Source organism: Pleurodeles waltl, chromosome 4_2 (assembly GCF_031143425.1).
Source record: "Pleurodeles waltl isolate 20211129_DDA chromosome 4_2, aPleWal1.hap1.20221129, whole genome shotgun sequence".
Lineage (NCBI taxonomy): Eukaryota > Metazoa > Chordata > Amphibia > Caudata > Salamandridae > Pleurodeles > Pleurodeles waltl.
In genome coordinates this window covers 118,285,958-118,306,816 of record NC_090443.1, presented here as the reverse complement: position 1 = coordinate 118,306,816, position 20,859 = coordinate 118,285,958, and the positions used below count along the sequence as shown (strand labels likewise).

Below are 20,859 nucleotides of genomic sequence, written 5' to 3'. Positions count from 1 at the left end.
TGGAGAAGCTGGCTGCCCACCAACACCAAAATCAGATGCGAAGTTTGGTTTATTCAATTTATAATTATCAATGCAAAGTCAGATCAGACACTTCACATCCCAGTAATGTTTCAATAAAATACTAAAAGCTCTTATATTTACCATCCCACTGCCACCCACTAACTCATTCGGCTTCATTTACCCCTCTCCACAATGGAACCTGAACCTCATCCCTGCCAAGATGTTAATGAAACCTTAATTATGATCTGCCTTTGATATGCAACTGTCCTCACAAGCACTTAATAACCAACTCCCATGGCTGTGTGCTGCAATTTGCTCCCTATACATCCGATTTCCTCTAAACAAACCTTGGCAAAGCCAATTTGTCTAGTCTATGCAACAGTTACTGGATTTGCCAATGTGTTTTAGCCACGTTGTATACCAGTGTGGCTACTGTTCAGCATGACTAAAAGTGAGTGGCATACAGTGGAATGTTGTAAAGTGCAGTAGAGTAGGGTGTCAGAGTAAAGAAGCTTAGAGTGGTGTGTCGTAAAGTGGAGTCCAGTTGTACAGTGGGGTAGAGTTAAGTGGCATACAGTGTAGTGTTGTGGAGTAGAGTCATAGAGAAGAGCAGAGTTAAGTGGCAGAGTAGATGCATAGACTGGAGTAGAGTTCAGTGGAAGAGTGAAGAAGAGCGTCGTAGAGTCGAGTAGCATAAAGTCTTGTGGAGTAGAATGGCATAGGGTGTTGTAGAGTGGAGCAGTTAAGTGGCATAGAGTGGAGTAGAGTTAAGTGGCACAGACTAGAATCAGAGTAGAGTTAAGTGACAGAGTGGAGTGTAAGACTGGAGTAGAGTTGTACAGTAGAGTGCTGGAGAGTAAGCAGAGGGTCAGAGTGTCATGAAAGGGTGTACAATAGAGTACAGTGGTATAGAGTGCCAGAGTACAGTGGTACAGAGTGTCAGAGTAGAGTGGAGTAGAGTCGTGGAGTGGTGTACAGTGGAGTGTCAGTGGAATAGAGTGGCACAGAGTGTCAGAGTAGAAAGGCGTAGAATAGAGTGCCAGAGTGCAGTGGAGTAGATTTAAGTACACAGAGTGAAGCAGAATTAAGTGCACAGAGTGGAGTAGAATTAAGTGCACAGAGTGAACTAGTGTAGTTGAGTATAGTAGTAGATTTATGTCAAGTAGTAGAGTAGCGTCGTAGAGCTGAGAAAAATCGTGGAGTAGAGTTAAGTGTCATGAGTGGAGTAGAGTTGTTGTAAAGAAATGGCTCCCTGTTGCAGTTACCCCCCACTTTTTGCCTAATACTGATGCTGACTTGACTGAGAAGAGTGCTGGGACCCTGCTAACCAGGCCCCAGCACCAGTGTTCCTTCACCTAAAATGTACCATTGTATCCACAATTGGCACACCCTGGCATTCAGATAAGTCCCTTGTAACTGGTACTTCTAGTACCAAGGGCCCTGATGCCAAGGAAGGTCTCTAAGGGCTGCAGCATGTCTTATGCCACCCTAGAGACCCCTCACTCAGCACAGACACACTGCTTACAAGCCTGTGTGTGCTAGTGAGAACAAAATGAGTAAGTCGACATGGCACTCCCCTCAGGGTGCCATGCCAGCCTCTCACTGCCTATGCAGTATAGGTAAGACACCCCTCTAGCAGGCCTTACAGCCCTAAGGCAGGGTGCACTATACCATAGGTGAGGGTACCAGTGCATGAGCACTGTGCCCCTACAGTGTCTAAACAAAACCTTAGACATTGTAAGTGCAGGGTAGCCATAAGAGTATATGGTCTGGGAGTCTGTTTTACACGAACTCCACAGCACCATAATGGCTACACTGAAAACTGGGAAGTTTGGTATCAAACTTCTCAGCACAATAAATGCACACTGATGCCAGTGTACATTTTATTGCAAAACACACCCCAGAGGGCACCTTAGAGGTGCCCCCTGAAACTTAACCGACTGTCTGTGTAGGCTGACTAGTTCCAGCAGCCTGCCACACCAGAGACATGTTGCTGGCCCCATGGGGAGAGTGCCTTTGTCACTCTGAGGCCAGTAACAAAGCCTGCACTGGGTGGAGATGCTAACACCTCCCCCAGGCAGGAGCTGTGACACCTGGCGGTGAGCCTCAAAGGCTCACCCCTTTGTCCCAGCCCAGCAGGGCACTCCAGCTTAGTGGAGTTGCCCGCCCCCTCCGGCCACGGCCCCCACTTTTGGCGGCAAGGCTGGAGGGAACAAAGAAAGCAACAAGGAGGAGTCACTGGCCAGTCAGGACAGCCCCTAAGGTGTCCTGAGCTGAAGTGACTAACTTTTAGAAATCCTCCATCTTGCAGATGGAGGATTCCCCCAATAGGGTTAGGATTGTGACCCCCTCCCCTTGGGAGGAGGCACAAAGAGGGTGTACCCACCCTCAGGGCTAGTAGCCATTGGCTACTAACCCCCCAGACCTAAACACGCCCTTAAATTTAGTATTTAAGGGCTACCCTGAACCCTAGAAAATTAGATTCCTGCAACAAGAAGAAGGACTGCCCAGCTGAAAACCCCTGCAGCGGAAGACCAGAAGACGACAACTGCCTTGGCTCCAGAAACTCACCGGCCTGTCTCCTGCCTTCCAAAGATCCTGCTCCAGCGACGCCTTCCGAAGGGACCAGCGACCTCGACATCCTCTGAGGACTGCCCCTGCTTCGAAAAGACAAGAAACTCCCGAGGACAGCGGACCTGCTCCAAGAAAAGCTGCAACTTTGTTTCCAGCAACTTTAAAGATCCCTGCAAGCTCCCCGCAAGAAGCGTGAGACTTGCAACACTGCACCCGGCGACCCCGACTCGACTGGTGGCGATCCAACACCTCAGGAGGGACCCCAGGACTACTCTGATACTGTGAGTACCAAAACCTGTCCCCCCTGAGCCCCCACAGCGCCGCCTGCAGAGGGAATCCCGAGGCTTCCCCTGACCGCGACTCTTTTGAACCTAAAGTCCCGACACCTGGGAGAGACCCTGCACCCGCAGCCCCCAGGACCTGAAGGACCGGACTTTCACTGGAGAAGTGACCCCCAGGAGTCCCTCTCCCTTGCCCAAGTGGAGGTTTCCCCGAGGAATCCCCCCCTTGCCTGCCTGCAGCGCTGAAGAGATCCCGAGATCTCTCATAGACTAACATTGCGAACCCGACGCTTGTTTCTACACTGCACCCGGCCGCCCCCGCGCCGCTGAGGGTGAAATTTCTGTGTGGACTTGTGTCCCCCCCGGTGCCCTACAAAACCCCCCTGGTCTGCCCTCCGAAGACGCGGGTACTTACCTGCAAGCAGACCGGAACCGGGGCACCCCCTTCTCTCCATTCTAGCCTATGTGTTTTGGGCACCACTTTGGACTCTGCACCTGACCGGCCCTGAGCTGCTGGTGTGGTGACTTTGGGGTTGCTCTGAACCCCCAACGGTGGGCTACCTTGGACCAAGAACTGAGCCCTGTAAGTGTCTTACTTACCTGGTTAATCTAACAAATACTTACCTCCCCTAGGAACTGTGAAAATTGCACTAAGTGTCCACTTTTAAAACAGCTATTTGTCAATAACTTGAAAAGTATACATGCAATTTTGATGATTTGAAGTTCCTAAAGTACTTACCTGCAATACCTTTCGAATGAGATATTACATGTAGAATTTGAACCTGTGGTTCTTAAAATAAACTAAGAAAAGATATTTTTCTATATAAAAACCTATTGGCTGGATTTGTCTCTGAGTGTGTGTACCTCATTTATTGTCTTGTGTATGTACAACAAATGCTTAACACTACTCCTTGGATAAGCCTACTGCTCGACCACACTACCACAAAATAGAGCATTAGTATTATCTATTTTTACCACTATTTTACCTCTAAGGGGAACCCTTGGACTCTGTGCATGCTATTCCTTACTTTGAAATAGCACATACAGAGCCAACTTCCTACAGTTGTGGAGTAGAAAATTGACACAGCAGAGTGGCACAGACTGGAATACAGTTACGCTGGATAGAGAGGCACAGAGTGCAGTAGAGTAGAGAGGTGCAGAACAGATTGGCGTGAATTGTTGTTGAGTCGAGTGGTAGAGTTAAATGGCAGAGTGGAGATGAGTGGCACAGTGGAGATGAGTTGCAGAGTGGCGTAGCTTAGAGCGGAGTGTTGTGGAGAAGAGTTAAGTTCAGAGTGGAGTAGTTAAGTGGCATAGTGTGGAGAAGAGTCATGGAGTAGAGTGGAGTACTGTTAAGTGGCATAGAGTAGAATGGTGTAGACTGGAGTGACGTAGAATGTCAAAGCAGAGTATTATTGAGAAGAGTGGAGTAGAATGGTGCAGAATGGAGTAGAGTGTCGCAGAGTGGAGTACTGTGTCATGGAGTGCTGTAATATGGAGTAGATTACAGTGGAGTGGTGTGTCCGATAGTGGAGCAAAGTGTTGTGGAGTAGACTGTCAGTGTGTCAGTGTTGTGGAGTGATGTACACTGGGGTAGAGTGGAGTGTCGTACAGTAGAGTGGCACAGAGTGCTGTAGAGGTGAGTAAAGAGAGTGGTGTGGAGTGGCCTGGAGTGGAGTGTCAGAGTACAGTGTCACTGAGTTGAGTGAAGTAGAATGCCAGAGTGGAGTAGTGTCGTAAAATAGTGTGTCAAAGAGAGGAGTAGAATGTTGCAGAGTGTAGTGGTGTAGAGTAGTGTCATGGTGTAGAGTGGAGCAGAGTGGAGTGTTGTGGAGTAGAGTGGCACAGAGTGTTGTAGAGTGGAGTAGAACAGAGTGGCATGGAGTGGCCTGGAGTGGAGGAGTATGTCAAAGTGGAGTGCAACAGAGTAGTATTATTGAGTGGATTACATCAGAGAGTGGAGTAGTGTGTCATAGAGAAGAGTACAATGTCAGAGTGGAGTAGTATGCTGTGTAGTGTCATGGAGTACAGTGTCATGAAGTACAGTGTTGTAGAGTGGAGCAGAGTGTTGTGGAATGGGGTGCTTTGGAGTACAGTGCCACCGAGTGTTGCAGAGTAGAGTGGATACAACAGAGAGGCATGGAGTGGCCTGCAGTAGAGTTAAGTGGCAGTGTAGAGAGTCAGAGTGGAGTAGAGTTAATTGGCACAGAGTAGAGTCATGGAGTACAGTGCACAGTGGCATAAAGTGGAGTGTGGTAGAGTGCACAGAGCTGTAGAGCGCAGTTGAGCTAGGTGGCATAGAGCAGAGTAGAGTGGAGTAAATTTAAGTGGCATAGAGTAGAGTGGTGTAGAATGGAGTGGTGTGGTGTAGAGTATCAGAGTAGGGAGCCGTTGACTAAAATGTCATGGATAGGAGTAGAGTGTCATGACCTAAAGTAGAATGTCGTGGAGTGGAGTAGAAGGTCACAGAGTGGAGTGGTGTAGAGCGTCGTGGAGTGGTGTAAAGTGGAGTAGAGAGGAATGTCAGAGTTGAATTACTTCATAGAATGGAGTAAAGTTTAGTGGCACAGTGGAGAGTCAGAGTGGAGAAGGGTGGAGTAGAGTGTCGTAGAATGTTGTGTCGTGGAGCAGAGTGTCTAGGAGTGGAGTAGACCAGAACATTGTACAGTAGTGTGGAGTGGAGCGCAGAGGTATAGAGTGGAGCGGAGAGGCACAGAGTGGAGCGGAGTACAGAAGTGTGTCGTAAAGTTGTGTGCTGTAGAGTGAAGGAGAGTGCAGAGTGAGGAGGAGAGTGGAGCAGAGCGGCATAGAGTGGCGTGTCAGAGTAGAATGAAACAGGGGCACTGTGATGCTATTAATTGTGTTTGACCAATGACTTTGTTTCACCACTGCGCATATTAGTTGCTCAATGCTCACTAGTAGCACATTATATGTTTTGCTCAGTTTAGCTGCCTATTGGCTTTAACATGGAGTTAGCCATTACATTCTGTATTCAGTTTAGCCGCCTATTGGCTTTGACATGGCATTAGCCATTTCATTTTGTATTCAGTTCAGCTGTCTATTGGCTTTGACATGACATTAGACATTACATTTGATACTTAGGTTAGCTGCCTATTGGCTTTGACGTATGGTTAGACATTGCAGTTGAGACATTACAGATGTCTGTGTTTTTCCAAGCTGTGTTTTTCCACAAGAAGAACCAAGCGGTTTTCTTCACACCAGACCTTAGCTGATAAGAGCACGTAGATTTTGTGTTTACATCGCAAACCAGTCTGAGAGCGGAATGGCTCAGGAGAATTGGCCACTCTCCAAGTCTATTCAGATCTCACACTGAGTTTGCTTTTAAGGATGACTCTGGGCTACAATGAGTTCGATTCAAATCTGCTTGACTTCAGGCTGGAGCTAGATGTCAGTTGCCAGTCTCCCGTTTGGGTAGAAAATCTCTTTCTCGCAGTTGACCGGAGTCATCAACTTGCAGACCCCAGAAAGATGAAGCTGAGTTAGGCCCTTCCGCCTTGCCCATACGGTGATGAATTTGACTTTTATGCTTTGCAGTTATGTTATATATTTGCTGTGTACATTGCAACTGAGAAGTACTGTGATATATTTTGCTTTCATTGCTGCAACTACTTTTAAACGTGCACTTGAAATCTACTAATTTCGACTCTCAGGAACTTGGGGGTGGGGGAGAATTATCAACAATAAATGTCTTCTTTGAACTCAGAAGTGCATTCCAGAGAGGTTCTGTAAGCTCCGATAGGAGTTAAGTGGGAAAGCAGAACAGGCACAGAGTGGAATGTCGTAGAGTGGAATAAAGTGTCATAGAATGGAGTGGCGTAGAGTGGAAGGTCGTAGAGTGGAGTAAAATATAGTTTGGGGTGGCACAATGTGTCATAGAGAGCACTGAATGTTTTGGAGTGCCAGAGTGGCATAGACTGAAGTGACGCAGAGTGGAGTAGAGTGTCATAGTGGAATGGCATAGAATATCATACAGTGGGAAGGCATAGTAGTGTGGAGCAGTGTGGTAGAGTGGCACAGAGTAGAGGGTCATACAGTAGATAGGAGTAGAGACGAGTGGAGGGGCACAGAATGTAGTAGAGTCTTAGAGTGAAGTGGCATGAAGTGTGGTCGAGTGGAGTGCCCCAGAGTGGAGCGTCCTAGACTGGAGTACTGTGCCACAGAATGGAGTTGTGTAGAGTGGAATGGAGTGGAGTGGAATGGCATAGTGTAAGGTAGAGTTGAGTTTGCATGGTGTGGCAGAGCAGCACTGTTACAGACAAAACATTTTCAATTGAAATTACATTAGGTTTGCTCAGACATACAGTTTTACTGACAACTTTACAGCACACAAATGATGGTGTGGAAATGGCACCACCTAGTGTATTGAATTGTTTTGATTGTATTAAAATATGTTTCCACCACAATTCAGAGTTACAAAATGTGCTTCATCTGTGCTTTCCTAATTCTGATATACACTGAAATATTTGCAGGGTTAATTTACAGACATTTAAATTGTGGTGTGTGCAACAAAAATAAAATTAAAAAAAACAACAAAAAAAAACTTTCCTTTCACATCCCCAGATTGTCAGATAAATCCTCTCAGTAGGAGAGAGAGAGAAATGTAAACACCAAGGTCCCTCAGAAGACAGACTCACTTCTGAAGTGTTCTATGAATGCTTGAATGCACAGCAAATGTGGCAAGATAAAAACAAAAATTAAAGGTCTGTTTACAGAAAGTGACCACTCATGGAAGAATACAATAAACAGGATATGCTCCACTGGTGCAACAAATATATGCCCAGCAGCCTAAAACAAATAAAGCCAGCACATAAAAATAAGGCAAATGAGAGTTACAAGCCACAAACACAATGGTAAGCAATGAGAGGAATGCATTCTTATGTCAGCTTTCAGAAAGTCCCCAAGAAGTCTTTAGCAACCAGACAGCCATGCTGTTTGGTAGGCTTCAGCCTAAAAAGATAACTAAACAAAACAAAGAAACTTCATTCCACTTAAAAAACAAATCTTTAGAACAGCATGCAACACTTATTCTGATTACAGATGTATAAACAACCAGAGTTGGTCCTAACTGCCAAATTGTGTTTTGTAGTAACGGCATTTAAACAGCACTTTTCTATTTCTAATAAGTCCAAAGAGATTTTGAGGTGGATCTATAAGTGTCTGCTGACTGTAACAAGTTGTTTGAAGTATGCTGGCCAAGGTTACCTATGATTATTATTTTCTTCTGAAGAATGTTTTTACAGAAAAGTATTGCATGCCAACTCGTATCTTTTAAAACAAGGATGATCAAAGGTGGGGCTAGTCTGGATTAGATGTTAATCCTTTGACTGTAAAAACTGAGCTTGGTTTATACAAAAAAAGGGCCTGTCCCATGCACTACCCAGTGAGTAATTAGGCTTTCTGATTGGGTTTTCCTTGTCAGTGCAGAGCCTAAAGTCCGAGGCAGAACTTTCTTAGTTGCAGAATTTTAGATTCATTGCAGTTAGGGTCTAAGTTGCCCAATATAGAGCCACTGCACAGTGAAGATGTGATAGGACTAGAGCTTGAGGCCTGTAAGCAAAGGGAAAGCCCCAGAAAAGGGTAGATCCAGTGGAGGATTTGCACTGTGAAAAAGGCACTGATGATCGATGGTTAACCTGAGGATGGAGTGATAGTTTTGAGTCCAAGGTAATTCCCTTGTTTTTTTATCACTGTGGTGGTGTTTGGAGGACGTCCAGTTTACTTAGGCCAATCAAGGGACGGGTCATATTTTTGGCACAACCCACAAGTGAGGATCTTTGCCTATGAGTAACTGAGTTTCAAGAGGTTCTATAGGATCCAACTTTTAATGCTTTTCTATCTTTATAATCATCTGGGTATCACAGCGTACTTGCAGGAATGCTTGAAAAGCAGTGTGGTGATTGCAGAGCCTTTAGAACACCTACCCAATGAGTGGATGGTTGTCAGCAGAAAGGAGGAACCATAAAGATTTGGACTCTGTAAGTGAGGTAGGCATTAATTCAATAAATAACCTTGCCTTAAATTCCTGAGTAACTGAAGCCTCCTTATTAGGGGTCCATTTTCGCTCAGATAATTCTAGACCGAAGAAATGCTGTTATCAGTCAAAACAGTATCTCCAGAAACACCAGCCTAATAGGAGTAGAATGCTGAGAGTTCAACTAGGAATTTGGAATAACCACGCCTCTGGTTTACCACATCCAATTCCTCTCTTTATTTTTCCTTTCTGCCCATATTTTGACCCAGAGATAATGTATACTATGAGCACCTGGAGGTCACAGGAGAAACTGCGCTGGACCGTGGTGTTTCCACATAACTCTTAATCATGATGGGTGCAGTAACTAATATTACAGGGCCCTTCAGAGATTACAATAACTGGCAACGAGAGCCTAAGTCTTCATAGTGGTTGAAGAATGGCAGTGTCAAACGCTGATAGCATGTCAAGCTGGAGAAGGTTATGATCTGTTATCCGGAGTACGTTCTCACTAGCAAACAGTAATCAGTACAGATTTCGGGCCCCTTCTGGAACAGAAACGTATTCCTTGTCTGAGACAAGTTTTGTTAGGAAAAAACAGATCTGAATAAAAGAGGATTATTTAATGAGACTCCCCAAAAAAGGTTGATTTGGTATTGGTCTACAACAATGGTAAAAACCCCAATTTGTCATGGAAATTGGTTACGTTTTTTGATGCAATATTAGTTGTTTAGCAAACTGAATGTGTGAAATTAAAACCTCTATGGTTGGTTTTAACAAACGTTTTAGACTCTGCATTGAGAGAAGCCAACTTTACAATGGCATGAGTGTTTTTTTAAAGTTTGCTTTGCTAATAAATTATATTTAAGCAGATTTGTTGTAAACCTGAGATGGATTTATATTGAGTTTTAAAAACAACTTTGACATTGATACTGGCCTGCCAGACTTGGCAGATCAAGTCCTTGCCTCTTTGGGATTGATTTAAAGTATATTTCTAGCTTATTGGGGAGCAGACCAGTGAGATGTCTGATTAAATGATTGCTCAGATGGGAATGGCATCAGGTGAAGCTGGAAAGATATTTCTGAACGAATCTGGCAGGCAGAGGTCAAGAGATGCCCCAATAACAAAGATAGCCTTGATTTGTTTATTGGTTCCTTTTATGAAAAACACTTTTAACATGCTCTGATTGGGTGAACAGTTTTTCTGGGGAGGAGGTTTAATGATTCAGCCTGAACGGCAAGGGACATGATGATGTATTTGAAACGTCCTGCGGGAAGTCTTGCCATTCTTAATAGCAGTCATATGCATTCTGTGCTGTAGCTGAGGCTGCTTATTCATGTTACATCCGAACAGAGAAAATACGACTCCTGATGGTATTCGTTGTATCTTTTGAAGCTTTAGAAACCAACATGTCAAAAGTCTCAGACACCCATAGGTGTGAAAGGCTGACTGTCTTCACAGTTTCCAGTGGTTCCTGTCTATGGGTTTGACAGAAATAAAACCAAGTTGAATTTCTTCCTTGATCTGAGAAGTTAATTTATATACATCGCTGTTTCAACAATACCAATGTATGTATTGTGAGAAGAGCTATATACTGATGTGTTCCTTGGTCTAGAATGAATCGGAACTTTTGGAAGCAGTAGTCCGGTAAACAGTTAAATAAAGTTCTTCTATGCGCAAGTGATGCAAACTTCTCAGTATTTTATGCATGCTGCCCAGGAGCTGGAAAGGAACAAGCAAACATCTGGAATGAATTTAGTCTACCTAGAAGTAGGTAGACAGAAAGGACAACCTGTTGAGCTACTCAACCTGTTTTGTTGAGCGAAGTGAATCATGCTAATGACAATTGACATCCACCAGATCAAACTTCAGAGAGTACTGAAACCTGCCACCGTAAGCCCTGGCCTCTAACACTGCATATACACTGTGTGCATGCATTATCAGAGGCCAGTGGCTTAGAGTGGGAGCAGAACCGGTGTTTTTTTTTGCATCTTTCTTCTTTTATGGAGGCCATCAATCACCCTGAAGAACGTAGCATAAGTTAGTCCATTTTAACTAAAGGCAGGCTGCCCACTGTTTTGTGTAGAGTCAGACATGATTTACTGTGTCCACAAGTGAAGCCTTTGACCCCTTGCCATCTTTTTGCAGTTGTTCTGATGTTTTCAGTGGGTTGGGGAGGGTGGAAGTATAGAAGTTATAAACCTCTCCATCATTCCACCTGAGAGGCACTAAGAAGAGAGAATGAAGTCTCATTATGTGCACAGCATGCAAACAATATTAAGTCAATAGCTGGACACAACAGAAGAACATATTAACAATCTGAGAACTTATTAACAATCTAAACAATCGTATTGACGAAAGAAGGTAAATAGAATAGATAAGGACAGTCACACTAGATTAGCTCTACAAATAAAGTCACAAGATGGAGGAAAGGAAATCACTGCTGCACACTTTCCTTATTTCTTTAAATCTAGTCAATTTTTGCTAACTCCAAGAGTCCCATATGCCTCAAGGGGATATTAGTGACCACAAACTACCCGTACAATGTGACCTTCCGCAAGCAAGCACTCAAATTAATACATTCAATGTCCAAATGTGATTGATAAAGAAGACTATAAATACAAACATATCAATCTTCAGTTCTGGCCAACCCATGTTTCATCAGTAACGGACGTCTTCAGGGCTAGAAATAACATGCAATCTCCCATTATTCTACTAGTATACACTATATAGTATTCTCCTACTCCATAGTGTAACCACCAATTGTACATGGGGAGTAGATGTGGGAAGTGATTAACCAAAACAAAACTTACATAAATAATCAGCAAATGAATGCATCACTGTGGAGACCTTAATTCATAAATCCCCCATATTCTTGCACCTTGTTCTACAGATTGTAATGTGACACAATAAAAAGGATATGATTCCATATAATAAAAACAATAGGATATAATGCTATTGGTATCCCAGTGTAATTCATATGAACCCTTCCTTAGACTTCATAACAGCATACACCATGCCATTATCACACTATGGGTATATACACAAATAACCTAATGAGTCTGCATTATGTCTCACTCAATTCTTTTGAAACGTTTATTAAGTATTTCGCAGTCCAGCTGTTATTTCAGTTACCAGGACATCATCATCAAAACATCTTTATACAGTATAAAAACCATAAAAGACATACAGCATTAAAAACATAATAATAAAGCGTAATCGGTAAAATCCAAAATGTGCAAAAATGCAAGTACATGTTAAAAATATTAAAAGCCCCAGCTGCAGGACTGCATCATAATGCAATAAGCATGTACGCGCTAACCCTCGCAGCTCCGAAATTCCATATGGCGACATACAAAGGATAAAATCACAGCTATTTTCCTACCAAGCCTCTTAGTCTAACTGCTGCCAAAATACATTCATAAACCAGCAAGCACACATATTCAGACTGTAAAAGCTGGAGTTTGAACAAGGCAGGTCTGCACCTCCTAACATTCTAACTTTTCAGCCCTGCTATTAAAAACTTCCTTCTAGGTACTGTGTAGAAAGTGCAAAAAAGAATACAAAGTGTAGTATAGACTGTGCAGTACACGAATCACAGGGGCTGTCAAGTGCAGAGTCAGACTAAACATTTCTTGGATAGGATACTAAAAAATGAGCTAAGTTAAACCTCAATCTCACCAGATAAAACCTTTGACGGGACTCAATTGGGAACCGCAGATATGGTTTGATGCCGTCCAAAGTCATTAAAGGGAAATACCCCCTCCATCCTCCTCATTCCTTTCATGGCGGTCTCTCTGCGCAATACTAATAAGTCAAGTAGATTTTTTTCCAACTGTTATCTAAGAACAGATGCCATGTTATTGGGGTATGTCAAAAAAATCTGTTCTTACCAGTATGACAAGGTGGTCCTTCACAAAACAGAGCCTTGGAATTTTTCGTACATGATCTTGGGACAAACAATTGTATTATCTAATGATTAATGAGGTCTCTTGTTTGGACCAGAGTGCCACGCATGATTGGAGCAAACCTAACACAATCTTCCAGTGGTAAAGGCCTAATGTCATCTGACATAAATTTGAAATTTCCCCATAGACCCAGACATCAGCCTCATAGGTTACAGTGGGCCGACAACACGCCTCATAAATAGCAATCATGGCATCCAAAGGTTTGAAACCCCATCTTCCCCAAAAATCTAAAAATGGCCTCAGTAACTTGTTCAAACCATAAACGCCTAGCCTTTATAAAAAGGGACCAATTCCTTCTGCAATCAAAAGGAAGGCCTAAATACATGAAGGTGTGGACTTTGGTACGTTTTATCTCACGGATGTAATACGTACTCAAACTAAGACATGCGTTTCCCATAACCATCACATTGGTCTTGGCCAAATTGGTCCTTAAACTTATGTCATCCATAAAGGAGACAAATTTACTTAATTTTTGAAGGCCAACTCTTGTCCTTGACATTAAAACACAGTCATCTGCGTAAAGCAGAGCAGGTAATTTCTTTGTACCCACCCTGGAAATTTCTGCTTCTCCATCTTTCAACCAGCAACCTAGGACATTAATATAAAGACAGAATAAGAATGCTGTCAGCACAAACCCTTGCCTTACACCACATTTCATCTTGACAGGGTCAGTACACTTCCCTTTTGTACCATATCTAACACGGCCAGTTAAACCCTCATGTAACTTTGCCAGATAGCAAACCAAAGCCTTGTGTATCCCCGTGGCTAGCAATTAATTCCAAAGCTTACACTTGGTTACCCAGTCAAAAGCTGAGGTAAGATCCATGAAGGCAAGGTGAAGACAGTCCTTCTTGCCCAAAGTATATTTGTTTGTAATCAAATAGAGATTGAGGCACTGATCAATAGTGCCAAGGCCTTTCCTGAACACATATTGTACTTCAGCGAAACAACGTTTCGCTGCCACCCAAGATTCCAACCGGCACAACAGGACCCTTCCCAGGATTTTACTCGCTGAATCAATTAATGAAATGTGACAATAGCAACGAGGGCCGGCCCTGTCACCTTTTTTAAATATAGGCACTATAATAGCGCTGGACCAGGACTTAGGTGGGCCTGTGGCGCCTGCAGGACCCAACACATTTGTTTAGTATTGGAGCCCACAGATCAAGATTAGCCAAAAAAAAGTGATCAACAGGTACAGAATCAGGGCCCAGTTTCAGGTCAAACTTCAAAATATAGAGAGAAGGCAAATTTTGCACATGTGGCAAAAGATTCCACCAATATTCATATTAATTAAATCTTTAATATTAACACCACACGTGCAAACGAAGTCTTGCAATCAGGGTCCTTCAAGCATGCCATGCATATATATATTGTCAAAATCATGCACCCTCAATATCGTACTGGTGGGTATCAAACCATGTTACCGCCGCTAGTCAGGAACAGATTATTATTAAGCTACCCAGCGCAACAGGATCCAAGAGTTACACCAAGCTCACTTGAATACGCCATGCAAGTCTAATGTGCGAGTGATGTAAACTAAGCTTTATACCGATGCTGCAAGGTAACAAAGAGCATTACCAATCAGAATCCGTAGTAATCAATCTGTATGTATATACTGCATGCACTAGTTTGACTTCCTTGTCGTCTCTCATACAACCGTTCGCTAATTTTGCCAAGTATGGCTGTAAATTCTTCAATCAATATATGTATCAGAGATCTGAAGCATAGCCATAAGAGGTAACTAATTCGATCAAAATCAATTTGCTTGAGCCACTTTTTCTGAGATACTCTGTTTTAAGATTCTGTGCGAGAGGCGTTCAACACAGATGTCTTCTTTAAGGCGTCCTTGCTCGAAGAAGGACTAAGTAGCAGAGTACCATAGCACATTCAAATGTGTGCCATACTGTAATGGTGGCATCACAATTAAACCAAACCTTAAAAGTAATTATATATGTCAATAAAGTGCCATATCTCAAGAGCTGCGTTAATTTAATCACCAATCCCAGTTTTCTAGATACAACTACCAATGTAATTATCTGGGACCATGAAAGACAGTCAATCCACGATGAGAGGAGCTTGTTTTCTCTATTTCTCAAGTCATCTATAAGCACCAGGATATAAACAAGTGACACATTAGTGGACATGCGTCTAGCAGCTACATAACGTGTCAGGACTAAAAAAATCACATAACTGTTACCAGACTTGCTAGTCTAATGACTAGAATAATCTACTTTACCTAGCTAGAAAGTTCTTGACCTATGAAATGGTCTCAGATTGTGTAATCCCAGACAAATTATTTTACAGTCACCTTTTTCTTTATTAGCACATGTGAGAGCACCTTCAAATAGGAGTTCAGCATTTCTCCTTTACAAAAAACTCTTTGTTTGATTTAATAGACTAAACGTTATCTACATGTATAATAAAAATATAGTCCACACGTAGGATACATATGACCCTTGACTGGCCTCTTATTTCACTAGTAGCATGTCATCAGGACAGGGACAGCAATGTTTCTCAGTTCACGTTTAAAAACTCACTGTTATATTACTGTTATATTACTAAAGCATGATGTGGTAGCGCAAGTCATTTACAGACAGCACATTTCCCATTAGAATGGCCACAAACATTACCACTAACATGCAGTTTTACTGATAAAACCTTATAGTGTATAAACACCAACAAACAATGTGTGGAAGAATTAGGTTACTTACCCTGGAAGCATCTGTTCATGGCATGTAGTGCTGTAGATTCACATGCTCACCTGCCATCTAGTGTTGGGTCCAGATGTGTACAAGTTGTTTTTCTTCAAAGAGGTATTTTGCGTCAAGAGGCAAAGTGACACCTCCTCTCAGTGATAATACGCATGAGCATCGACTCCATTGTTAGATTGCTTTCCCGCAGTTGGGTGAGAAGGAGTGTGAGTAAGTATTAGTAAGAGATGTCCATGCATAAGAGATCACAAGGATCTGCAACAGCCACAGGTGTCCGGTGAGGAGGGTGGTAACACATGAATCTACAGCACTACATGCCACAAACTGATGCTTACAGGGTAGCAGCCTAATCTGTTCGATGACATGTGTGGCTGTAGATACACATGCACAGCAAGGTTTGTAAAGCGGTGCCCTCCAGGAAGCTGTGGCTAATCTGTAAGTGTAGAAGTTGTTTGAAAAAGGGAATGTAGCACTGCCTGTCCTACCTTTGCTTGATGGCATAATAACTCATTTGCACAATAATGTTTAGTGAAAGTGTGTGGTACAGACCATGTAGATGTGTTACAAAGTTCAGCTATTGGTATGTTGCCCAGGAAAGCCTATCTTATGGGTAGAGTGTGCTCTAAGAGGTGAGGGCAACATTCTTTTATCTTTGGCTTAACATGTCTGAATGCATTTAGTTATTCACCTGGAAATGTCTAATTTGGGTATGGGCTTGCCTTTGTGAGGAGGCAAAAAGGCAACAGAGTTGCTTGGTTTTACGAAACTCCTTAGGTTCTGTTGATGTAATACATTAAGGCTTTTTACATCTAGTGTAATAAGGGCTCTTTCCACAACTGAATCAGGCTATGGAAAGAAAACGGGTAATTCAACCGACCGACTGAGGAGGAAAGTGCAAATCATCTTGGGAAGTAATTTTGGGTCAGTTCGAAGGACGACCCTGTTTATGTGTAGCAGGAAGAATAGTTCTTCCAGGATTGATACCTGGAGCTCACTGAGATGCCTAAGTGAAGTGATGGCTACCAAAAATGAGACCTTCCAAGATAGAAATTGTTGGGTGCAGTTATGCAACGGTTTGATCGGTGGGCCCATAAGTCTAGTGAGTACAATGTTGAGATTCCATGCAGGTGCAGGAGGAACTCTAAGTTAAATTACTCTTTGAATGCCTTCCATGAATGCCTTAATAACTAGTACCTTGAACAAGGATAAGTGTTGCCTGTTTTATAGATAGGGAGCCACTGCAGCTAAATGTAGGAGTATTGAAGTGTAAGCTAAACCAGAGGTCTGCAAATAGAGAAGATAGCAGACAATGTTTTGAACAGTTGAATCAAATGGATCAATGTGCTTACTGCAGCAGTAGAAAATAGATGGTTTCCACTTAGCAGGGTAACACACACTAGTTGTGGGTCTATGAGCTTGTGAACGGTCATACATTCAGGGGAGAGATTAAGGTAACTAAATTCTAGGACAGCAGAAGCCAAAATGCAAGGATGAGTTCCTTTGGATTTAGACGCCTGCTTTCTCCATGGTTCCGAGTAAGAAGAATCTGCGTTGAGGGGAAGCTTTTCATGGGGCACTACGGAAAGCTCGAGTAGTGTGGTGACCATGGTTGTCAAGCCCAAGTGGGAGCTATCAGATGAGGGTGAGAGACATTTGCCTGAGCTTCCAAACCACAAACGGAAACAGAGGGGATGTGGTAAAGCATAGGCAAATATCCCTGACTAGTTCATCCATAGAGCACTGCCCTTGGATAGTGGGTGAGAGAGCCTGGAGGCAATGTTTGGCCATTTTGCGTTGTTTGTGGTTGCAAACAGGTCTATTTGTGAAAATCCCCATCATTGGATGTATGGTTGGAGGACTCCAGTGTGGGGTTCCCATTTGCAGACTTGTTGCACATTCTGCTGAGCAGGTCCGCCAAGTCATTGTCCATCCCTGGCAGGTGTTCCACTAACAAGTGAATCTGATGTTGAACTGCCCAATGCCAGATATTCTGAGATAGGCATGACCATTGTAGAGTGTGTCCCCCCACCTGTTTCTGCAAATAAAACACACTGTTGTGTTGTACATCCGGAACAAGACAACTTTGCCTTGAAGGTGAACCACAACAGCTTTCAATGCTAGATGGCTTGGAGTTCTAAGTAGCTGATGTGTAGGGCTTTGTGTGTGGATTCCCAAAGTTCTTGTATTGACAGGTTGTGTAAGTGAGCACCCCAGCCTGTGAGATGCATCCGCTGTGAACGTGATCTGGGGTACAGGGTCTAGAAACTGCCACCCTTTTAACAGATTTTGTGTGTTCCACCATTGCAGAGAATGATGTGTGCGGCTGTTTACCAACACTAGATCTTGGAGTTGACCCTGTGATTGAGTCCAGTAACTCGCCAGGCTCTCTTGCAGTGGCCGCATGTGTAGTCTTCCATGTGGTACTGGACGCCATCATCTCTAGAATTCTCTGAATTGTTCTCACTGTTATCTGTCGGTTGGGGTGTAACTGCTGCAAGAGGGTTACTATATTTTGAATCCTGAGTGCATTTGGGTAGACCAATCCTTGGTGTGTGTTGAGAACAGCCCATAGGTATGGCTGTATCTGAAACGGCTGAAGATGGGATTTTTGTATGTTGATGGTAAAACCTAGCTGGCGAAGAAGATGAAGTGTTGTTTGAGTGTGCTGAATGCAGAGGGAAGTGAACTGGACTTGAATAGCCACACAACCAGATACGGAAAGACATGAATGCTCTGTCTGCGTGGGTGTGCTGCAACTACCACCAGCCATTTCGGAGATAGACAAGGTGCAGTTGTTAATCCAAACGGGAGTACTTTAAATTGGTAATGTTTTCCCTGTATTACAAATCTGAGATATTCTCTGTGGGCTGGATGTGGAAATATGCATCCTTTAAATCCAGTGTGGACATTAAGTCTCCTTGTTGTAACAGAGGAATTACATAGTGGAAAGTTACCTTATGGAAATGTTCTGATAGAATGTACTGATTTAACAGTCTGAGATCCAGTATTGGTCGAAGTGATTACTCCCTTATTCCCAAAAAGGATGATAATGAATATACTTCTGTTCCTCTCTGATAAAATGGGACTATTTCTATTGCCCCTTTTTTGAAGGGGAGCCTGCACTTACTGATTTAGTAATGGTAGGTGTTCTACAGCTAGTTTGTGGTTGCGAGGTGGTATGTTTGGAGGTGTGTTTATGAGCTTCAGGCAATAACCATGTTGGATAATATTATGTGAATCAGGACATTAGCAAGCAGAAAATAGCTACGTACATCTGGCCTCATGACCTCAGCCTCCACATTTATCACACAATGAAAGCCAAGGCCACAACCAGTAAATGAGCATAGCTGCCTCCAGTACCTTGAACATGCTGCATATAATAAACGCTAAAATCCGTATTCTGCGCAATGCATAACGTATGAGAAGCCTTCTGACAGGTGCTGTACCTGATTCCGTTACAGGGTTACTAGCATGTGGTCACCTTTATACTGCTATTTTGTTTGGGACCTCTTCTGGTAGAAGGGTCGGCTAGTTCTCAGTTAATCGATGTGGCAGTGACTGTCTGTAGCAGGATGTCGAGGTAGTAACCATGTTTATGCCTATGTATTGGTTTAGCATAAGCACTGGGTGCTGCATGCCCATACATGGTGAGGGTTTCTTTGGAGGACTAGTAAGGCAGTGGAAGAACATGGAAGAGGAACCCAGCTTGCAGGATCTGCCTTGTTCCCATCTGGTGATTGTTGTGTGCTTTGGGAGTGGTTAGAAGCAGAAAGGCCTGAACTAGCCACTTTGACATATTTGGTGCAGAGAAGTAGCTGATCAGCATAAAGAGAGCCCAGAGACACGACTGCCAACAAAAACCACAGCCAACAAGTTTCCCATAGTGAGAGATGGTGTAGGTCTGAGCTCAGATGCCTCCACAGTTCACACAAAAAGGTTCAGTATCATGATGGAGGTGCAGTGAGAGCACATCTGTCAATTTCGGCAACCACTAATACAGTGGACTGCAAATCTTCATTCATGTGGTGCCTATACATTTTCTCATTACACCAATAGCATTATTATAAATATAGGCAAGCAGTAAAGCAAGTACAGCTGTCACTCACATAATACATTTTCACACTTAGTTCTATTCCTGCATCCAACATAGTGTAAACAATTCAAGAAGTTGGCTTAGCGAGTTAAATATTCTCAACAGACCTAATATATCTACTGACCACAAGACTGAATCCTAGCTCTTCTTGTATAATAATCATTACCTAATATTTGCAAGTGTGTAGAAAAGAGTAATTCTAGAAATCAGCTTATTGTGCATACCTCACGGATCACATTTACTAGCCTAAGGTTGATTAGATAATTCTAGATATGAGACTTGGGGGCTCAGGCAATATTTTGAAACTTTTACAGGGTCAAAGTACAAGCAGGAGGGAGAGGCACCAACAAGAAGATAACACAAGAAGTCTGCGTGTCTCATACCTCTATTTATCCCACTGTACCGTTATCAATCATGTACGTCTGCAACAACATTTGGAAAACCAAGAGAAGGGTCACAGAGAGGTGTCAGTTGGGTGAAGAGGCTATCATGCTCAGGTAGTCCTCTCACTAGTCACTTTGCCCTCTCCAGACACCAGTTCAAGATGAATGCAATACTCATGGATGAGTGTCAAGGTCAACATGGAAGCAGGCGGACTGAGGTCTATCTCCCTTAATTCACAATAGCCATTACAGAATGTATGCAAGAACATAACTGATCTAAAATATCAGACTTTAAAAATAAAATAGATAAAAAAGTCAAAAGGCCCCATCCATTACCACGATTGAAACTCCATGGGTGACTACACTAGGACATGTTTTCTTAGGTAAGTTCCAAATTAGTTTCTTGATGGCAGTTTAATTTGAAAGGTTTCTAGGTATGACAAGTGAGGTAAGTAGTACACAAATATAAAGAGAACCTCCTTCATAGAAGATGCTCAAACACAATATTACTGTTCAGTATACAGAATTTACAAAATACAAAGGAACATCGGGACTCTGCAGCCCATCCTAAAGGATAGGTGTTTTTGTTGAATTGATTCCTAGCTGTTGATGACAATAATGTCATTTTGGATGGTGAATACAGAATTAAAAAAACATCTACATTTAAATTGAAAGTTCTCTTTTAGTGTCACTCACCATATTTATCCAGAAACAGAAACACAAAAGTGTCTGCAATGGTGATGAGGACACCACCCCACAAAGGAACCCTAAAACAATAAAATACAAAAACATAAACCAGAATTAGAGAATCCTTAAATGACATAAAACATACAATGCATATTATGGATAAGGAGAG

General features: G+C 42.9%; 1 protein-coding gene across 3 annotated transcripts in view; it reads right to left on the bottom strand.

The window, feature by feature from the left end:
* The window catches only part of SLC11A2 (solute carrier family 11 member 2), a 334,480-nt gene that overhangs the window by 140,483 nt on the left and 173,138 nt on the right, over positions 1-20,859 (bottom strand). For all 3 annotated transcript variants that reach the window (XM_069230910.1, XM_069230911.1, XM_069230912.1), the window contains one exon: positions 20,700-20,770. In XM_069230910.1, coding sequence (XP_069087011.1) covers positions 20,700-20,770 — 71 coding nt within the window. The remainder of the gene's footprint in view (positions 1-20,699; positions 20,771-20,859) is intronic.